Source organism: Brassica rapa, chromosome A03, assembly GCF_000309985.2.
Source record: "Brassica rapa cultivar Chiifu-401-42 chromosome A03, CAAS_Brap_v3.01, whole genome shotgun sequence".
Classification (NCBI taxonomy): domain Eukaryota; kingdom Viridiplantae; phylum Streptophyta; class Magnoliopsida; order Brassicales; family Brassicaceae; genus Brassica; species Brassica rapa.
The window spans coordinates 1,691,159-1,712,831 of NC_024797.2; the positions used below are offsets into that span (position 1 = coordinate 1,691,159).

The window sequence follows — 21,673 nt, forward strand, 5'->3', positions numbered from 1 at the left end:
TACGGTATACCCGGCTCAATTTTGTCCGGTTAAATTCGGTTTAAACACCTTTCAAATCGTTTATTTCTAACCACCCTGTAACGGTTATGTGAAGTCTGATTTACCCTCCTTGTTTCCAGAGATCCCTTTTGATAAATATAAGAGCATCTGCATTAGTGAACTCCATGGGGAGTTCACACAGTTTTCGAAAAAAAAAAAATATTAAAATAAACAAAAGCAATGAACCTCCCTCTTAGAAGTTCACTGCACTGAACCCGGATCATCACTGTAGCGCGAGCCCCACGACACGTGGCGGCCTGCGGTTGGTCCGGTTATAATTTATTTTTATTTTTTTTTTTAAAAACAAAAATCAAACAGAAAAAGAATAATAATAAAAAAATGCTTTGTGAACCCCTTCCAAGGGGTTCACTAATGCTGATGCTCTAAACAGTTACAGTCTCAGCGGAACATAACTGTTTATATAAACTGACACATTCCATTTCACACAAGACTACGAAACTGTTTAATCAGAAAAACAGAGAAACACACAAAAAGCAAAGATGGAGAAAACAGAGGAAAGTGTCGGAATCAGAGTCTACACGCCGCAAAAACCATCACCATCGCCACCGTCTCGCTCTCCCAAACCCTTATTAATCTCATCACTTCCCTCACTTCCCCCAGGAGCCGCAGCCGGAGGAGGAAGAGGCCGCAAACGCCGCATGGTCGCTCAAGGAGTTCAAAAAACGGTTTCAAAGACATCGATGATCGTCAACTTCCTCCCGACAGGAACTCTCCTGATGTTCGAAATGGTTCTCCCGTCTATCTACCGAGACGGAGACTGCAACGGAATCAACACGCTCATGATCCATCTCCTCCTCCTTCTCTGCGCAACGTCTTGCTTCTTCTTCCATTTCACCGACAGTTTCAAAGCCGCCGACGAGAAAATCTATTACGGTTTCGTGACGCCGCGTGGACTCGCCGTGTTCATGAAACCGCCGCCGCCTGAGTGCGGAGGCGGAGGAGACGCGTTCGCGGAAGCCGAGATTCCGGTGACTGATGAGAGGTATAAGTTGAAGGTTAACGACTTTGTTCATGCGGTGATGAGCGTTTTGGTGTTTATGGCGATTGCGTTTTCGGACAGGAGAGTCACGGGTTGTCTCGTTCCGGGGAAACAGAAAGAGATGGATCAAGTTATGGAGAGTTTCCCATTAATGGTCGGAATCGTTTGCAGTGCTCTATTTCTTGTCTTCCCGACCACTCGACGTGGTGTTGGATGCATGTCTGCTTGATTTTTCTTTAAGTATGTTCTGTGTGTTTTGTGTATTTGTTGTATTGTCGTTTTGCATGTAATTCAGATAACTTGTATTGAACTCTACTATCTAATCGTCACCTATTGTATTGCACTGTAAAATAAAAACGTTGTTAGTCACATTGTGATCATTATGTTGTAAACTATTAGCAGGCTTTCCATCTGGTCTCTTGTAATCTCTAAAACAGTCTCCAATGGCTGTTGGTGTACCCTGATACACCAGTTTATATAAAGGTAAGAAACAACGTCTGAGAATTTTAGTCTTGTTCTACTACTAAAGATTAGGCTCTTACAGTGAAATGTTTATCAACATCATTTATATAAAGGCAACAATCTTCCAGTCTAGCTCTCCTCCATATGTATGGCTACCATTATTTAGAACAACAGGTTGCTAACATTACTGTCACTAGCATCTGCTCTCTTTCCATTCTTGAAAAAACAACAACAAATATATTTTAAAAGACAAGCAACAAAGATATGAAGAATCCATGTACCGAAGTTACTCATCAGAATGTATACAGAATCACAAACTCCCGAGTTGATCGAAGGTTCAGAAAAATAACTTTTGTAATCACTAAACCTAAGAAGCGAGCAAACTAAAACTAGAAACCAAAAATATAAACATCTAAAAGTTACTCATCAGATAGTATCTTAGTTTATATTTTGAAAAGATATTATATATATTTCAATTTTATAAATTAGTTAATACCAAATAAATGAATATATAGTATTTTTACACTAAGATAAGCGATGGTATATTTTCCAATGTTAAACATGTTCATTTGCACAAAATGATACAATTTTATATCAATAAAATTTGTGTTTCCGATATAGTTTCATGGAACAAACCTAAATATTATATTAGAAATGCTGCTAATGTGGCTACTAAACTTTCATCGATAAATAATCAATTTTCTTATGTACTATACTTTCAAGATATAATTTATGTAGTTCTGAAACGCACAAAACAGAAATGAAAAGTTAATTTTCTGAAGTACTATACAAGAATTATGCTTTTGTAAAAGGTTTTATAACTAAGATCTACGATTCGGTATTAGAGAAACATAGAAACCCCATGAAGAAAACAACAATTACCAACCTTAAAGTCAGATCAATAGAGAGTTGACTTGACCCTGAGACTTAAACACTTACCCGATAAAAACCGGAATCTAAACCGGACATTTTGATCGCCTCTCTTGTATAATTAAACCGTAACTGATAAAAGACACTCACAAAATGCCAATCTCCTCTTCTCTATCCTCTCTCTGCGCGCATGATAATCGCATTAGTGTTCCACTATGCATCGCCCGTGACTCTAATGGTCTGTGACTGTAATCCATCTCTCTCCATTTTTTAATTTTAATTTCCGTTATTTTTTTTATCAATTTCCTCAAATATTTAACTCATTTCCATATATATACACACACATCATTCTCTAATGGCATGTTCGAAACTATCCCATCATCATGTCCTCCGTTCTCATCCTTCTCTTCTCTCTCTTCCTCTTAGCCTCTCCCTCTTCCTCCTCCCGCCACCACCATCACCACCACAACAAGTCTCCTCCGCTCAACCCTTCGTCCTCTACCGCCTCTCAGATCCGTCTCGCCTGCAACGCAACTCGCTACCCAGACCAATGCCTCTCTTCTCTATCCCAACCAGGTCTTGTCCCTCCAGATCCCAACCCATCTCAGATCATCCACTCAGCAATCTCCGTCTCTTACCAAAACCTCGAAACAGCTCAGTCCAAAGTGAAGTCTATCCTGGACGCGTCCGTAGGGAATCTAAACCGCACCAACGCCGCGAACACGTGCCTCCAGCTCTTATCTTACTCCAAACACCGAACCTTATCGACGGATAACGCTCTGACACGTGGCCGAATAAAAGACGCTCGCGCTTGGATGAGCGCTGCTCTCGTGTACCAATACGATACATGGTCAGCGCTCAAGTACGTCAACGACACAGCGCAAGTCGGCGAAACGATGTCGTTTCTCGACGGGCTCATCCACGTCACCAGTAACGCGCTAAGCATGATGGTGTCGTACGATAACTTCGGAGACGACTTAGCGTCGTGGATTCCACCAGCAACGGAACGAGACGGGTTCTGGGAGAAGACTGGGCCGGGTATGGGCTCGGATCCGGGTGCTTTGGGCTTCCCTTCCGGTTTAAAAGAAGACGTTACGGTCTGTAAAACCGGAGAATGCGGTTACAAGACGGTGCAGGACGCCGTTAACGCGGCGCCTGATAACAACGGAGTGAGTAAGTTTGTTATAAAGATTAGCGAGGGAGTGTATGAGGAGACCGTTAGGATTCCGTTTGAGAAGATGAACGTCGTCTTCGTAGGAGACGGCATGGGCAAAACGGTCATTACGGGATCTTTGAACGCCGGGATGCCTGGGATGACCACGTACAACACTGCAACTGTCGGTGAGTTATTAACTTATTATTATGAAGTAAACGTCTTTTTAATGTTAGAGCAACGTAATGTTTATTTATTTATTATTTTTATTGACAAATAAGCGTTGAATGTTCTTACCCAAGTTCTTATTCATTTTATATTTTATTATGGATAAAATATTATGTGGAGTTTGCACCGTGGCACGTACTATATTAGGAAAATTCTAAACTTGAGTAGTTCAAAAAAAAATTATGTAATTATCTTAAATGTTGAAAATATTTTTGACATTTTAAGTAGATATTAGTTCAGTTATATGATATTTTATTTTATTTTTTCTTGTCCGAATTGATTTTTTTTAATTAACTGTTACATGTTTGGTTTGATAGGAGTGGTAGGAGATGGATTCATGGCTCGTGACATAACCTTCCAAAACACGGCGGGACCAGACGCTCACCAAGCGGTAGCCTTTAGATCCGACAGCGACTTTTCTCTGCTCGAGAACTGCGAGTTCCTTGGGAACCAAGACACACTCTACGCACATGGACTTCGTCAGTTCTACAAAAGCTGCCGTATCCAAGGGAACGTTGACTTCATCTTCGGAAACTCAGCTTCAGTCTTCCAAGACTGCGAGATCCTCATCGCGCCGCGTCAAGTTAACCCCGAGAAGGGCGAGAAAAACGCCGTCACTGCACAAGGGAGAATTGACCCGTCGCAGTCAACGGGGTTCGTGTTCTTGAACTGTTTGATAAACGGAACGGATGATTACATGAAGCTGTATAAAGCTAACCCTAAGGTGCATAAGAACTTCTTGGGGAGGCCGTGGAAAGATTACTCGAGGACTGTGTTTATAGGTTGTAATATGGAGGCTTTGATAACGCCTGATGGTTGGCTGCCGTGGAGTGGGGATTTTGCTCTTCAGACGTTGTTTTATGGAGAGTCTAAGAACACGGGTGTGGGATCAGATAGGTCGCAGAGGGTTTCGTGGAGCAGTGAGATACCAGATGAGCATGTTCATGTGTACTCGGTGGATAACTTTATTCAAGCTGATGAGTGGGCTTTGATGTCTAGTTGAATCAGGTTATGACTAAAGCTTTGTAAGAAGAAAACCTTGTCATCTTACTTTAGTTGAAAAAGTTACAAAAAGATATCAAAACATTTCATTCTTGTTAGTTATATCAACTGAAAGTTTATATCTAAATTGAATTAAAACATAAAAGGTGCAAAGGTTGGAACTTTTTTGCTTATAGTTGTGTGTAGTATCAAAGGATAGCGTGTTGGGATATATTCATAAATGAGAATGGAGAAAAATATCAATAGTTGTGAGAGGGAAGCGATGATGCCGTTTGCTTGACGTTAAAGCAGAGTTTGTTGCTGTAAGCAAACGAAATACCAAAAAGTTTTCAACGAAGTAGACATCATCATCACCATCATTTCAATGTTTTGAGAGTTGGCAGTAAAAGCCAGGAGGATGCTGGAGGTTGCAGAAACTAGTGAAGGGAAAGTAAAAAAAAAAAAACATTACCAAAGAAGAGTAGCTTTCAGTTGTATAACCAATTTGAGTTTTCAGTAGTGATCATGCTCTCAGTATTCTTTTAATTGGTTCACCTACATTTAAGTGGGTAGGGGCCCCATGCATTAGGCACATAATTCTACTGTATTGGTAGATCATAGGGCCACACACTAAGAGATGAGTGGTCACAAACTCAAACCTGATCTTGTAGAAGCAAGAGAAAAGATAAAGTTTTACTAACATTTAAGATAAGCTAAAAAAAAAGCCTCAGAAGACCTGTTATTGCTTTCAAGACTCACTTTTAATGTTCAGAACCAACAACAAAGTAACTTTATTACTTCCGTTAAAACATATTATGGCAACTAATGGATGATGGAGATTTTCTCCTCCTTAGGTGGAGCAACTTGCTTCATGAGGCGTGATTTATCCCATGGGTCCAAGGGTACTCGTTGTGGTGGTTGAGGTGTTGCTGGATTCGATTGCCTAAGCTCGTTCTCTCTGTCAATAAACCTGCCCACAAGTATATGACCCACTTAGTTCACCAGTTATCTCAAATATAACAGAAGAAATGATAAAGAAGAAACTAGTTATACTCGATATACGCCATAGGAGCAGCATCACCAACTCGAATGCGAGTACGTAACAATCTTGTGTATCCACCATCTCTATCTCTGTAACAGAATGGTATTTATCCCAATGAAGCAAGCGCTTAGGCAATAACAGTTAGCACAAGAGTTGAAGAAAATTTCACTTGTATCGGTATGCCAATTCAGTAAAAATCTTGTGAAGGACATCATCTCCCCTTACAAAACCAGCTGCTCGCCTTGCTGAATCAAGCGAGCCCTGATAAGATGAAGTTTTGTCAGCAAGATGTAGTTATCGAATACTATACACTTCAGTCGCAAGAACACACACTCTAAAATACTTAAATGAAAGTAAAATCTATATATTTTAAAACAGTATATAACACCAAAGTTACATTTTCAACCAAGCAGATACTTCACTGGAATATAGTCTATATGATATTAGGGGTGGGCACTTTACCCGATATCTGAAGTGGCACCCGAACCCGATCCGAAAAAACCGAACCGAAATCCGAACCGAAGTAGCAAAATACCCGAACGGGTATTGAATAAGGAGAGATTGGATACCCGAACCCGAATGGATATCCGAATATAACCGAACATATGTATAATTAACCTTATGTTTCTAGTTTATATCTCTCATTTTATATAAAATATTTATATTGATACTACACATAATTTAAGTTCATATGATATACATACAATTACGGAAAAATGATTTGCTACTCACTTAAAATGCATGTCAAGTTTTTTATTTCAAAAATTAACAAAAAGTTATATCCAAAATTAAAAAAATAACTAAATTAGTGCTTTTTTAGTTTTAAAATGTTATGTCCAAATCTATTAACCATTCAATCTATTAAAAATAAAAAATTAGTTAACTAAAAGTTATATTTTTAAATACAATAAACTTGAGAAATGAAAATTTTAATTTTTTTTTTCAAAATCTAAATATCCGAACCCGATCCGAAATAACCGAATCCGAACTAAAAATACCCGAACCCGACCCGAAGTACAGAAATACCCGAACGGGTTCTAGACCTCTATACCGAAATACCCGAAAATCCGAAATACCCGATCCGAACCCGAACGGGTACCAGAACGCCCACCCCTATATGATATTATCTAAAACAAAATGGCACAGAGAATCAATAAACCAACATACCTCTTTACCGAGTTGAATCATGTTATCAGCAAGACGACGCACCTCTTTAGCCTGCAAACACAAACAACGTCTCTTTAGCAGTGATCACTAATCACTAGAGACAATTTTCATAGTGAATAAAAAAAGCAGATTCAACCATCAAAATGTGATAGAAAGGAGTCTCCTTTTTCACCAATACAGACACAACAAACAATCTGATGAAATTGAGTTACTACAGGTATAGGAAGATTCGTCGATTCTATAAACTCTAATCAATACCTTGGTGACGGTGGTCTCTATACGCTCGTGCTTGACCAATTGAGATACCAGAGTCCTGATTACAATAGTGAAAAGTAACCAACACATCAAAGGAGAAAGCTTTTTACATTAAGGAAAAGACAGAGGAGAGATGTGTACCTGAGCATGGAGATACGGTGACCCGCATGCCGGCCAAGCTTCCTGAAGTTGGTCATTTCTGCAGTCGGAGAAGTGATCGGAGAGACAGAACCCTAAGGAGGAGAGGTTATACGGTAAAATGTGTTCTGTCTTATTTAGTATTGGGCTGGGCTTTGTGCCAGTAAGGATACACATACCATTTTGACTGATTAAAAAAAAAACATTTGGGCCCAATAACACAATTTTAATTTAATTTCCAAGTCTAATAAAATCTTATAAGTTTATAACCAATAGTTTTGTCAATAAATATTTTTTTATTTAGTCTGAACAATCCAATTAGATATATAGGTGTTAATTTTGGTTTAATTTGAAAATCTTGTTAACCAATATCATGACAAATTCATTGAGAGGGAGGATAGAATAAATAAATCTTATTTGGCAAAGCTCTCCAAAAGTACAGAGAAAAAAAATTATGAGTTTTATTCTAAAATTAGATAAAAATTCTACGAAAATGTTTTAACTACTCTGTCAGTGATTTATAACCAACAATACATAGATTAGTCATGGCCAATCTGAAATTTAAGGGGCCATAAACATTTTTTATACATTTTTTTCATACTTTGAATATTTTATCTATGTAACAAATCTCTAAAAAAATATTGGGATTCAAACCAATGTTTCATTTACTTGTCTCTATATCTGATCATGAAATTAGTTTGTCCTTAATTTTTTAAAATTGGAAACACTAGTTGACTTAATGAATCTTCGAAATGATGTCGACTTTAACATTGTTAAGAAGTTTCATTTAATGAAAAGAGCAAAAGCAAAAACAATAAAATTAGAATGTAATTCTAAAACAAAAATGGTAAACATCACATGTCTCTGCAAAAGAATTAAAGTATTCTCATAAGATCTTTTCCAACCCACCTCTATTTCTACATCTATAATAGCATTTTAGAGGCAAAATAACTCCAATCCATCAATATTTTTGTTTAAAATAGCAATTGTTACTTTTTTCCTATACATTGGAGTAAAACTCATCTTTATTATAGAGTTTATCTATTTTAGAGGTAAAAATAGATATAGAAGTTTGTGTTCTTAGTAATTCAACAAAAGAAAGAGAGATAAGTTTGTGTTCTTCATTTTTACCTTATTTTCTCATTGTTTGTTAAAGATAAATGGAACAAGATTTGTTCTTTTGATAGTGTTGTTGCTGCAAGCTCACTCCTCCTTGAAACTGATTTTCCGTTTCCTCCGCAGATTCCGCCGCATTGCAAGCCATGAAAGCTTAGTGGACAAGGTTCTCTGAGAATTGGAAAGGAGTAGACCCTTGTGGAAGCAATTGGGTTGGGATCTCCTGCTACAACAACAAAGTTGTTTCAATGTGAGAAAATGAACTTTTAGTTTGTTCTCTTTTTGGTTTGTTTCTCTTTTCTAAGTTGTAAGTTTGGTGTAGATCATTAGGGAATCTCAATGTGGAATGAAAGCTTAGAGAGTCAATTTCAACCTTATCAGAACTTCATATCTTGTAAGTGTTTTTGTTTCTTTCAAGGATCCATTACATTTTACAAAAAGGACGAAACAAGAAAAAAATAATAAAATAAAAAGCAAAACGCAAAAAATAACAAAATAAAAAAACATATCATTTTTGTTTCTTTCAAGGATTCATTACCATTTTGACTAATTTTTTAAAAACATTTGGGCCCAATAACACAATTTTAATTTAATTTCAATGTCTAATAAAATCTTATAAGTTTATAACCAATAGTTTTGTCAATAAATATTTTTTTATTAGTTTGAACAATCAAATTAGATATATAGGTGTTAATTTTGGTTTAATTGGTAAATCTTGTTAACCAATATCGTGACAAAATCATTGAGAGGGAGTATAGAATAAATAAATATTATTTGGCAAAGCTCTCCAAAAGTACAAAGAAAAAGAATTATGAGTTTTATTCTGAAATTAGATAAAAATTCTACGAAAATGTTGTAACTACTCTGTCACTGATTTATAACCAACAATACATAGATTAGTCATGGCCGATCTGAAATTTAAGGGGCCATAAACATTTTTTATACATTTTTTCATAATTTGAATATTTTATCTATGTAACAAATCTCTAAAAAAATATTGGGATTCAAGCCAATGTTTCATTTACTTGTCTCTATATCTGATCATGAAATTAGTTTGTCCTTAATTTTTTAAAATTCAAAACACTAGTTGACTTAAAGAATCTTCGAAATGATGATGTCGACTTTAACATTGTTAAGAAGTCCCATTTAATGAAAAGATCAAAAGCAAAAACAATAAAATTAGAATGTAATTCTAAAACAAAAATGGTAAACATCACATGACTCTACAAAAGAATTAAAGTGTTAGCATAAGAACATTTCCAAACCACCTCTATTTCTACATCTATAATAGCATTTAGAGCCAAAATAACTCTAATCCATCTATATTTTTGCCTAAAATAGATATTGTTATTTTTTCCTCTACATTGGAGTAAAACTCATCTTTATTATAGAATTTCTCTATTTTAGAGGTAAAAATAGAGAGAAGTTTGTGTTCTTAGTAATTCAACAAAAGAGAGAGAGAGAGAGATAAGTTTGTGTTCTTCACTTTTACCTTCTTTTCTCATTGTTTGTTAAAGATGAATGGAACACAATTTGTTCTTTTGATAGTGTTGTTGCTGCAAGCTCACTCCTCCTTGAAACTGATTTTCCGTTTCTTCCGCAGATTCCGCCGCATTGCAAGCCATGAAAGCTCAGTGGACAAGGTTCCCTGAGAATTGGAAAGGAGTAGACCCTTGTGGAAGCAATTGGGTTGGGATCTCCTGCTACAACAACAAAGTTGTTTCACTGTGAGAAAATGAACTTTTAGTTTGTTCTCTTTTTGGTTTGTTTCTCTTTTCTAAGTTGTAAGTTTGGTGTAGATCATTAGGGAATCTCAATGTGGAAGGAAAGCTTAGAGAGTCAATTTCAACCTTATCAGAACTTCATATCTTGTAAGTGTTTTTGTTTCTTTCAAAGATCCATTACATTTTACAAATAGGAAGAAACAAGAAAAAAATAATAAAATAAAAAGCAAAAAATAACAAAATAAAAAACATATCATTTTTGTTTCGTTCAAGGATTCATTACCATTTTGACTAATTTTTTAAAAACATTTGGGCCCAGTAACACAATTTTAATTTAATTTCAAAGTCTAATAAAATCTTATAAGTTTATAACCAATAGTTTTGTCAATAAATATTTTTTTATTAGTTTGAACAATCAAATTAGATATATAGGAGTTAATTTTGGTTTAATTGGTAAACCTTGTTAACCAATATCGTGACAAAATCATTGAGAGGAAGTATAGAATAAATAAATATTATTTGGCAAAGCTCTCCAAAAGTACAGAGAAAAAAGAATTATGAGTTTTATTCTGAAATTATATAAAAATTCTACGAAAATGTTGTAACTACTCTGTCACTGATTTATAACCAACAATACATAGATTAGTCATGGGCAATCTGAAATTTAAGGGGCCATAAACATTTTTTATACATTTTTTTCATAATTTGAATATTTTATCTATGTAACAAATCTCTACAAAAATATTGAGATTCAAGCCAATGTTTCATTTACTTGTCTCTATATATGATCATGAAATCAGTTTGTCCTTAATTTTTTAAAATTCAAAACACTAGTTGACTTAAAGAATCTTCGAAATGATGATGTCGACTTTAACATTGTTAAGAAGTCTCATTTAATGAAAAGATCAAAAGCAAAAACAATAAAATTAGAATATAATTCTAAAACAAAAATGGTAAACATCACATGTCTCTGCAAAAGAATTAAAGTGTTTTCATAAGAGCATTTCCAAACCACCTCTATTTCTACATCTTTAATAGCATTTAGAGGCAAAATAACTCTAACTCATCTATATTTTTGCCTAAAATAGATATTGTTATTTTTTTCTCAACATTGGAGTAAAACTCATCTTTATTATAGAGTTTTTCTATTTTAGAGGTAAAAATAGAGAGAAGTTTGTGTTCTTAGTAATTCAACAAAAGAGAGAGAGAGAGAGATAAGTTTGTGTTCTTCACTTTTACCTTCTTTTCTCATTGTTTGTTAAAGATGAATGGAACACAATTTGTTCTTTTGATAGTGTTGTTGCTGCAAGCTCACTCCTCCTTGAAACTGATTTTCCGTTTCTTCCGCAGATTCCGCCGCATTGCAAGCCATGAAAGCTCAGTGGACAAGGTTCCCTGAGAATTGGAAAGGAGTAGACCCTTGTGGAAGCAATTGGGTTGGGATCTCCTGCTACAACAACAAAATTGTTTCAATGTGAGAAAATGAACTTTTAGTTTGTTCTCTTTTTGGTTTGTTTCTCTTTTCTAAGTTGTAAGTTTGGTGTAGATCATTAGGGAATCTCAATGTGGAAGGAAAGCTTAGAGAGTCAATTTCAACCTTATAAGAACTTCATATCTTGTAAGTGTTTTTGTTTCTTTCAAGGATCCATTACATTTTATAAAAAGGAAGAAACAAGAAAAAGATAATAAAATAAAAAGCAAAAAATAACAAAATAAAAAACATATCATTTTTGTTTCTTTCAAGGATCCATTACCATTTTGACTAATTTTTTAAAAACATTTGGGCCCAATAACACAATTTTAATTTAATTTCAATGTCTAATTAAATCTTATAAGTTTATAACCAATAGTTTTGTCAATAAATATTTTTTTATTAGTTTGAACAATCCAATTAGATATATAGGTGTTAATTTTGGTTTAATTGGTAAATCTTGTTAACCAATATCATGACAAAATCATTGAGATGGAGTATAGAATAAATAAATCTTATTTGGCAAAGCTCTCCAAAAGAACAGAGAAAATGAATTATGAGTTTTATTCTGAAATTAGATAAAAATTCTACGAAAATGTTGTAACTACTCTGTCACTGATTTATAACCAACATTACATAGATTAGTCATGGCCGATCTGAAATTTAAGGGGCCATAAACATTTTTTATACATTTTTTTCATAATTTGAATATTTTATCTATGTAACAAATCTCTAAAAAAATATTGGGAATCAAGCCAATGTTTCATTTACTTGTCTCTATATCTGATCATGAAATTAGTTTGTCCTTAATTTTTTAAAATTCGAAACACTAGTTGACTTAAAGAATCTTCGAAATGATGATGTCGACTTTAACATTGTTAAGAAGTCTCATTTAATGAAAAGATCAAAAGCAAAAACAATAAAATTAGAATGTAATTCTAAAACAAAAATGGTAAACATCACATGTCTCTGCAAAAGAATTAAAGTGTTTTCATAAAAGCATTTCCAAACAATCTCTATTTCTACATCTATAATAGCATTTAGAGGCAAAATAATACTAACCCATCTATATTTTTGCCTAAAATAGATATTGTTATTTTTTTCTCTACATTGGAGTAAAACTCATCTTTATTATAGAGTTTCTTTATTTTAGAGGTAAAAATAGAGAGAAGTTTGTGTTCTTAGTAATTCAACAAAAGAGAGAGAGAGATAAGTTTGTGTACTTCACTTTTACCTTCTTTTCCCATTATTTGTTAAAGATGAATGGAACACAATTTGTTCTTTTGATAGTGTTGTTGCTGCAAACTCACTCCTCCTCGAAACTGATTTTCCGTTTCTTCCGCAGATTCCGCCGCATTGCAAGCCATAAAAGCTCAGTGGACAAGGTTCCCTGAGAATTGGAAAGGAGTAGACCCTTGTGGAAGCAATTGGGTTGGGATCTCCTGCTACAACAACAAAGTTGTTTCAATGTGAGAAAATGAACTTTTAGTTGTTCTCTTTTTGCTTTGTTTATCTTGGAGAGTCAATTTCAGCCTTATCATAACTTCATATCTTGTAAGTATTTTTATTTCTTTCAAATATCCATTACATTTTACAAAAAAGGAAAAAAACAAGCAAAAAATAACAAAATAAAAATAAAAAAGTAACAAAATAAATACATATCATTTTTGTTTCTTTCAAGGATCCGTTACCATTTTGACTGATTTTTAATAAAAATTTTAGGCCCAATAACATAATCTTAATTTAATTTAAATTTTCTAAATCTAGTAAAATCTTATAACCAATAGCTTTGTACATAAATATTTTTTATTTAGTTTAAACAATCCAATTAGTTATATAGATGCTTATTTTGCTTTAAATGGTAATCTTGTTAACCAATATCATAAAAAGGAATTTAGAATTTCATTATGAAATCAGATAAAAATTATACGAAAAAATTGTAATTACTCTATCACTAATTTTATAACCAATAATACATAGATTAGTCTCTGTCCTTTATTTATTATTTTAAAATTTTAAAATGTCAGGGAGGGCTTTGTTTCTTTCTACAGTTCTACACTAATGCTAAAGGAACTTGGACAAGCTAGCTTTAGGTTTTATTTGTTCTTCTTCTGACATAACTAGTGTTGTTGCGTTCTAATTTAAGTTTCCTTCTATTCTTGTAACATCTTGTCGGCAGTATTTGTTCGATCCACTTAAATATGTATGCCCCAAAGAGGGTCTGCATGGTTTAGTAAAACCTGCGAGATTTATACGTTGATTACACTGAGGAACATAAACAGTGGATGATATTTTGTGGCAATTGGTTGGTCCGTGTCTTTGTGGTATAGTTGTTGTATCGAGTTATTCTCAAGTTATGTTTTAACTCGAACTTATAATCTAAATATCCTAGGCAAATGTGTGGCTAGCTCAACTGATTGAAAGAGATCGTTTGTAGACAATATCGGAGTAAAGCAAATGAATATAATTTATTTGACATAACATGAAGTGAAAAGGCTTTGCCCATCTCTAATTATCTTTGATATCATTTTCTTCTCTCTTTTTCCCCCTCTTTCTTTTTCATTTTTCGCAGATGCTAATATTTAGTCATCGTCAATAATAAAATAACGACAAAGAAATGAAAAAGTATAATATTTGTTCTTTCAAATAAAATTAGAAATCTAAGAAATATGTCACACTTGCTCGTGAACCTAATTAAAGACAGCTGTAAAGAAGTCTTCATCTATTCTTTTTGAAATTTATCGTGGGTCATATAAAGAATTCTAAATTAATCTGCTTGATCTTCAGTAGTAGTCTTCCCAAATGCAGAACCAACTGTAATACTACTTTTTTTGGTAAAAAAACTATAATAATACTTGTACACGACTTCATAAGATATATACTATATTATTCCCGATCCACCATCCTATTGCAACATCCCTAAACCTAATAGACTGTTTAGGTTACTAAATCCATGATTAATGGTTTTAAGTTGTATAGGGTCTACTCAAAAACCAAACATACGAATAGAACCATAAGCAAATAAACAGCATACAAATAGAACCATATGTCAACATCTTTCAGTCACATTCTATCTCTCTCCCTCTCTCTCTTGATGTGCCCATAAATCTTGCTGTCAACAATTCACAACCTCCTCTTTTTCATTCCATCACCCATCAACAAAAGAAAAAGCTCTTTTAAATATTAAATATTTCCACTCAAAAACCCTTCGAACAAAATCTTTTCCCTCTCTCTCTCTCTCGCTCGCTCTCGTTTTCATTTTCTCTACTCGACTCCAATCTTTGATCCATCAAATGTCTTCTCGAAACTGCAGATCAAGAACCAATCAACTCGCGAAAACAATCATTATTCTCGTTGTTCTTCTTTTCTTTTTGGGTTGCTGCAATGGAGCAAGAACCACGAACATGTTCACGAGATCACCACCGAAACAAACCAACGAAGTTTCACCACCTCATCATCATCATCACGATCATCAAGTACAAAATCACAAAAGTGTACAGTTCTTGGGGTCCATGCCACGTCAGTTTCCGGTTCCAGCCTCTGGTCCTTCAAGAAAACATAACGACATCGGTTTAGCTAGTACTACTACGACTCGATCTTCTCCTTGAAGCTCAAAAGATTTGATTAATCAACCTCCTTTTTCTCTCTTTGTTTTGTGGTTTAATATTGGTTTAAACAGATGTAAATAGGATTTTAGTTCGATTTATTTTCAAATTATAGTATTGGAACTTGCTAGATCCATTGAGATAGTGCATGTACGTAACTGTAAAGAGGAGACATAAGGGTCTTTTTGTAGTACAACAATCATTGTTCTTTTTGATTTTCTGACAAGGAATGTTCCGCCCATGCTTAAGTTTCTCATACGGCTCGTATACAGTTATTAAGATATAATAAGTCCCAAATCCAAATCAACACAGGCTACGTACAATCACTGACATGTTTGACGTTTGTATACGATTATATAGCTCCAATACTTGGAATTTAAATTGTATAAGTCCAATCTTAATCACACGTTTTGGTTATAGCATATATATACTTTGAATGATATATATCGAAATAAAATAATCATTCAAGTACTAATAATGTGTGTTCGTGCGTGAAATAATGGCCAGTTGCTAAAAGTATATGTTATAACGAAAGCGTCGTTAACTAAAGCGTGTGATTAATATTGAAATATACATATAATTGATTATTTTCGATCTATCCTTTTGTTCAGTTGTAGTGAATAATGTCATTGAGTAGTCGTGAATGCGATGTAGCAACGGAGTTGATTTGACATCTCCTAAGAATTCCAGATGTTCTTTGAACGTTTTTTTGGGGTTAGTGAATTGTCATTGGGGTTAGTAGTGCATTTTCTGCATAGTTTTAAGAATCAATCAATTATATTCAATTGTTTCTCATTCAAACTTTGAATAACTTTATTGGACTCCCATGTGATATGATATATACTTTTCATTTTCATGAACAACAGGGTCCTTTGACTCTAATTAATTTATTGTCTCGGTTATTAAACCCCAGCTACGTTACAATACCTCACACCTTATACAACTAAAACTTCCACTGTATGAGTCGTATGTTCCTGCACGCCGATTCGAATTAGCATTCTGATTGAGACTAGAACTCACAATTTCAATAAAAATTTAATCAGCCATAAGCTATAGATTAGTTAAAATCGGTCTTGTTTTCTTTCACATACTCAACCCTGATTATAGTACTTACTGGTACATGGCTTATAATTCTTGTTTTGTATTGGACGTCTTATTGCAATGGGTTTAGTTTAATTACTGTGATTCGGTGGTGACCTCCAATGCTGTATTAGTCAAAGCATCCGTGTGGGAATGAATAAAATATAAATTGGCTTAAACGATGTGACAAACGCTAGAGACTAGAGTAGTAGAGTGTATATTACGATGGATCATGGATATGCGGCATGTGATGTGTCCATGCATTCGTGTGTACTCATGTCCACGTGCACGTACACGTGCGGTGTGCCCCGCCTGTATAGGGTCTCGATTATTTCGAATCACATATATTAATGTTATAATGTAATATACAACCTATAAATCTAGAACATATCCATATGCACGCATCGACAAACATACTCGTTCCAAAAACTCAATATTTTGGTTAATGATTGAACATTATTGATCGTATATGATTCATACATATTGTAAATATATGTTATACACTATAAGAAATATCAGGTATAGTAATGTTCACAAAAAGCATCAGATATATTACATATATGTTTTGATAGGCTTGTTCTTTTCACCGCCGCAGACGCAGCGCAGAAGGACCAAAATTATAACTGACTTTTGCCCAAATATGTGGAGAACACCGCAGGCAGCCGTACTTTCCACCATTAAAATCAGACGCAGCTCTCGTTTAGCTGTCGCTGTTTTACCCAGCGTCACGGAAAACACCGGCGGCATTTGCAAAAAGTAATCGCAGCGGCAAGTTATTTGTTCTCCACCATATATTTTCGTGATTTTGATGTGTTAATTTTGAGACGCTGACGCAGCGTCTGCTGCCGTGAAAAGAACAAGCCTGATGTCTCTTTCAGAGAAATATATGTTTTGATGTTTGGTTTGAAAATGGTCGGGTTTTTATTTGATCCAAGATTTACCTGGTTAGAAAAATTAACGGTATCTACCATATAGTACTCGAAAACAAATCGAATATTCACAAACATGTAATATGAAATTTATACGTACATGACATTTATGATAACACTATTCCCAAGTTAAAATCTATTATCTACCGCATCAATCATGTGAAAATACGCAACTTCTGATAATCACCGTCAAACTCTGACAACCTCCACGGATAAAGATACAATTACAGTTAGCTAAAAAGTTCACAAAAGAACGGTACCGCAATCACACAAAATATGTGTTTTTCTTTTTTCTGATTAAACGCGAATTCTCTGAAGAGTCCACAAGTCTTTTGACATGATGGAAGAATGATAAAGCTTTTAACCTACTGTTAACACAAAACATGTTTCAAAAAAGCTTTAATCATCTGGTAAACTGTTACGAGTCAGTGAACGTGACAACTCGTGAGGATAGTTGGGTCATTGGATCATAAGGTTTCTATTTGGGCTAAAAATGGCTAATATTGGACCTCAAATATATTACTGATCTTCTTTCAGTGAACTATATTCGGCCTAAGCCAATTTTCAAAAAAAAAAAAACTATATTTGGGCCGTTTGATTTGACGAACCCAGTGACATTATCATCTCTATTCACGATAAGATGTAGCTCAACATATGCAATCACAGTAAAGTGAAAATGAGAAGAGTGGACGCTCAACTTATCTTTTCTTTGAATACAACTACAAATGATGTCGGCTTTGAATTTACTACTTTTGTTACTCTCTTTTTACATTAGGTTTTGCAATTATATCTGCAACGTTATTTGACAAAAATGCTAGGAAATTAGACGTGACTAGTAAATTATAAAATTTATATAACTATCTATGATTATTTAAGCTGCCAACCAAGCGAGACCACTTTCCAACTATTATTTGGCAAAGCGTATGAACTAGCACATGCTTCCAACGTGGTATATGAAACTTTATATTTACAAATATTAAGTTTTCATAAATTTAGCCATTCCGAAAGGTGATTAACATTTGAAATATTGAACTAATTAATTTTGGACATACACCAAATAGCATCAATGGACAGAACACATTGTGAGACTACACTGATCAAACGATCTAGAACATATAAATTTCTTTAAAAAAAAAAACATTAAGAGATCATATTTTTAAAAATTTGAACCACGAGAAAACCGTACATTAAGAGAGATCAAATATATAAAAAAAAAAAAATCTGAACCATGAGAAATTGAGTAGTATTAAAAATGGACTAAAATTTCTCCGTCAACTTTCGTCTGTTCCAACAGCAGTCGCCGTCAAATATTTAATTCTAGCGTTTGAACGCTGTCCGAACCACAAACCCGAGCCGAGCCGCAACGATCAGTCACGGCTCGCGGTCTAATTTAACTGAAGCGAATCCAAAATCAACGGTTGAGATAAACCCTTAGACAATCCAACGGCAAAAACAAGCGTCCGTGAGGTAAAACAAGTGTCAAACCAGGTCACCATAGCATTTTCAGAAAAAAAAAAAAAAAAAGGAAAAAAGAGTGAAGATACACCTACCTATATATTCGCTGATATAAATACTCCTTTCACGCTCCCTTCGTAGCTAACTGGCCGCTGCTTCTTCACGAACCGTCCTCTCTCTCAGTTATCATCTTCTTCTTCTTCGATAAGGTGAGTCTAGATCCGTTTATTTTCACTCATCGCTCGATCTCCTCATAGTACTGATTCGCTAGATCTGTCAAGCATGCGTTGCGTTTCATCCTGCTAATCGATTGGTTAGATCGATCTGAACGAATCGTTTGATCTCCTTAGTGTCCTAGGCCTTAGATCTATAGATCTCGATGATTCTTATAGCTTGGCTCGATCTATCGCCGTTTAATTTCGTTTTTTCAGCTCAGTTAAGTTGAAATGAGATTGTTCTTTAATTGAATCGTCGGTTTATACTTTAGTTGAATCTCTGAGATCTGTAGACTCTCCATGACTGATTTTGATCAATCAATCGTGAATATGTACAGCTTAGCTTAACAAAGATGTTATCTGATTCTTGCTCATGTGTTCAGTGTTAGAAGAAAAAAAACGAATTACGCTCATATGACAGCATTCACTATTTCACTTATCTGATTGCCTTGGTTTCATTTTACAGTAAAAGATGGCCGAGGGTGAAGAAATTCAACCACTTGTCTGTGACAATGGAACTGGAATGGTGAAGGTGAGTTAAAAAGATTTGTTTTTTATTCAGCTCAAGTTTGGAGATTCAACCTCTGACCATTATTTTATATGTGAACAGGCTGGTTTTGCTGGTGATGATGCTCCCAGGGCTGTGTTCCCAAGTATTGTTGGACGTCCCAGGCACACTGGTGTTATGGTTGGGATGGGTCAGAAAGACGCTTACGTTGGTGATGAAGCTCAGTCTAAAAGAGGTATTTTGACTTTGAAGTATCCTATCGAGCATGGTATTGTGAGCAACTGGGATGACATGGAGAAGATCTGGCATCACACATTCTACAACGAGCTTCGTGTTGCACCTGAAGAGCACCCGGTTCTTCTCACTGAGGCGCCTCTTAACCCTAAAGCCAACAGGGAGAAGATGACTCAGATCATGTTCGAGACGTTCAATGTCCCTGCCATGTATGTTGCTATCCAGGCTGTTCTTTCCCTCTACGCTAGTGGGCGTACTACCGGTTAGTGATCAATCTGAATAACGTTCTGTTTCTTTACTTGTATTTGCTTAAAGTTTTCGTTTTTGGATTCTTTTGTAGGTATTGTGCTCGACTCTGGTGATGGTGTGTCTCACACTGTGCCAATCTACGAGGGTTACGCTCTTCCTCACGCTATCCTCCGTCTCGACCTCGCTGGTCGTGATCTCACGGATTCTCTAATGAAGATTCTCACCGAGAGAGGTTACATGTTCACCACAACCGCCGAGCGAGAAATCGTCCGTGACATCAAAGAGAAGCTAGCTTACGTCGCTCTTGACTACGAGCAAGAGCTGGACACAGCTAAGAGCAGCTCGTCAGTGGAGAAGAACTACGAGCTACCTGATGGACAAGTCATCACCATCGGAGCTGAAAGGTTCCGTTGCCCTGAAGTGCTGTTCCAGCCGTCGCTCATCGGAATGGAAGCCCCTGGAATCCACGAAACGACGTACAACTCCATCATGAAGTGTGATGTCGATATCAGGAAGGATCTGTATGGAAACATCGTCCTCAGTGGTGGCTCAACCATGTTCCCAGGAATCGCTGACCGTATGAGCAAAGAGATCACGGCGCTTGCACCTAGCAGCATGAAGATCAAGGTGGTGGCTCCTCCTGAGAGGAAATACAGTGTCTGGATTGGAGGATCTATCCTTGCATCCCTCAGCACTTTCCAACAGGTAAAAAGAAAAAGGGTTTCTGATTCTTTATTACAACATTGAAAGAGTGAAAAATATTGAATTTGGTTTTACTTGTTTGTGTAAATCAGATGTGGATTTCAAAGGGAGAGTACGATGAGTCAGGTCCATCCATTGTTCACAGGAAGTGCTTCTAAGGGCTCTGCTCCCTTCTTCGTGGTGTGGTGAGTCTGTTTACAAGTCTCTTTCCCTAGCTGATATGGGAATTGGAACTATATGTTGTTATGTGGTTCTTTGGAACCTTCTGGATGTGTCAAGAGTCTCTGTGTACTTTAGTTCTATCTGTGTCTTTTATTTCTCTTTAGGATTCTTGTGATGCTGTTTTTTTGTCCTTGAGCAAAAAATATTATATTATGTTTTGGTCGTTGCTTCATTTTTTTGGTTTTTTTTTTCTTATAAATATTGTTGAAGTCCTGATCATTGTTTATTTTTCGCCGTTTTAAACTATTTTTCATTTATGCGATAATCATATCCAAGTATCAGGTTGCAGACTTGCAAGCAATGCGGTTGTTTATGTATAGTTGTTTGTTTCATTGGTAACATTCAATTGCAGCAGTTTTATCAAACCAGCTTCAAAGTGGATAGTAACGGATAAAAAATTCAATAAACGCCTAGTTTTCTTTTTATAGAGGTAGAACAGTCAGTCAAAATAGTAACTTTCAAATTCAAATTATAAGTTCGAAGACTAGCGTTCATTTTTAATTTTATTTCCGTAGGTAGAAGGAAATCCCCTATATATTATTTCTTCACAATCTGTGTTATCTTCCCACCGAGTTAATTTCTTGTCCGTTTGTCCCTACCGTTGGAAAGACATCAAATGGTCGGTCTAACTAAATCACCCAAATACTTTAGGAATACTTTGAAAAAAGATCCACCACACACTAAAATGTGTAGTTGCCGCCGGACAGAATCAGTGAATCACCGACTTTATCTCTTTTTTTCTTATTCATTGTTGTTATACATTACTTAACTGTACACGTTTGTACTTTTTTTTCTTTTTGACAATACACTTTTGTACTTCCCTAACGA

At 35.3% G+C, this 21,673-nt stretch overlaps 5 protein-coding genes across 9 annotated transcripts; 4 read left to right on the forward strand and 1 right to left on the reverse strand.

The window, feature by feature from the left end:
* Positions 1 to 317: 317 nt before the first annotated feature.
* LOC103855829 (protein DMP9) lies at positions 318 to 1,997 on the forward strand. Its single transcript, XM_009132872.3, has one exon. It carries the CDS (start codon positions 540 to 542, stop codon positions 1,266 to 1,268), a length of 729 nt encoding a protein of 242 aa, XP_009131120.1. The 5' UTR covers positions 318 to 539; the 3' UTR covers positions 1,269 to 1,997.
* Positions 1,998 to 2,566: 569 nt separating this feature from the next.
* On the forward strand, positions 2,567 to 4,892 carry LOC103855830 (probable pectinesterase/pectinesterase inhibitor 51). The gene is made up of 2 exons (XM_009132873.3): positions 2,567 to 3,712; positions 4,070 to 4,892. Exons 1-2 carry the CDS (start codon positions 2,755 to 2,757, stop codon positions 4,753 to 4,755), a joined length of 1,644 nt encoding a protein of 547 aa, XP_009131121.1. The 5' UTR covers positions 2,567 to 2,754; the 3' UTR covers positions 4,756 to 4,892.
* Positions 4,893 to 5,413: 521 nt separating this feature from the next.
* Positions 5,414 to 7,489, reverse strand: LOC103855831 (50S ribosomal protein L17). The gene is made up of 6 exons (XM_009132874.3): positions 7,339 to 7,489; positions 7,201 to 7,255; positions 6,943 to 6,993; positions 5,945 to 6,036; positions 5,787 to 5,864; positions 5,414 to 5,703 (listed from the first exon to the last, which is right to left on the reverse strand). Exons 1-6 carry the CDS (start codon positions 7,392 to 7,394, stop codon positions 5,556 to 5,558), a joined length of 480 nt encoding a protein of 159 aa, XP_009131122.1. The 5' UTR covers positions 7,395 to 7,489; the 3' UTR covers positions 5,414 to 5,555.
* Positions 7,490 to 7,742: 253 nt separating this feature from the next.
* On the forward strand, positions 7,743 to 15,494 carry LOC103855833 (protein IDA-LIKE 3-like). Of its 5 annotated transcripts, XM_033286925.1 has the most exons (4): positions 7,743 to 8,845; positions 10,055 to 10,178; positions 10,251 to 10,322; positions 11,526 to 14,677. In XM_033286925.1, exons 1-4 carry the CDS (start codon positions 8,791 to 8,793, stop codon positions 11,572 to 11,574), a joined length of 300 nt encoding a protein of 99 aa, XP_033142816.1. In that variant the 5' UTR covers positions 7,743 to 8,790; the 3' UTR covers positions 11,575 to 14,677. The 5 variants fall into 5 exon arrangements, with proteins under 5 accessions (XP_033142816.1, XP_033142813.1, XP_033142815.1 ...); XM_033286922.1 differs by having other exon boundaries at positions 7,743 to 11,649; positions 11,722 to 11,793; positions 12,992 to 15,494; XM_033286924.1 differs by having other exon boundaries at positions 7,743 to 10,178; positions 11,526 to 15,494.
* Positions 15,495 to 18,739: 3,245 nt separating this feature from the next.
* LOC103855835 (actin-7) lies at positions 18,740 to 21,093 on the forward strand. The gene is made up of 5 exons (XM_009132876.3): positions 18,740 to 18,924; positions 19,397 to 19,462; positions 19,541 to 19,934; positions 20,013 to 20,626; positions 20,716 to 21,093. The coding sequence occupies exons 2-5, from the start codon at positions 19,403 to 19,405 to the stop codon at positions 20,779 to 20,781; spliced, it is 1,134 nt and encodes a 377-aa protein (XP_009131124.2). The 5' UTR covers positions 18,740 to 18,924; positions 19,397 to 19,402; the 3' UTR covers positions 20,782 to 21,093.
* The last annotated feature ends 580 nt before the right edge of the window (positions 21,094 to 21,673 follow it).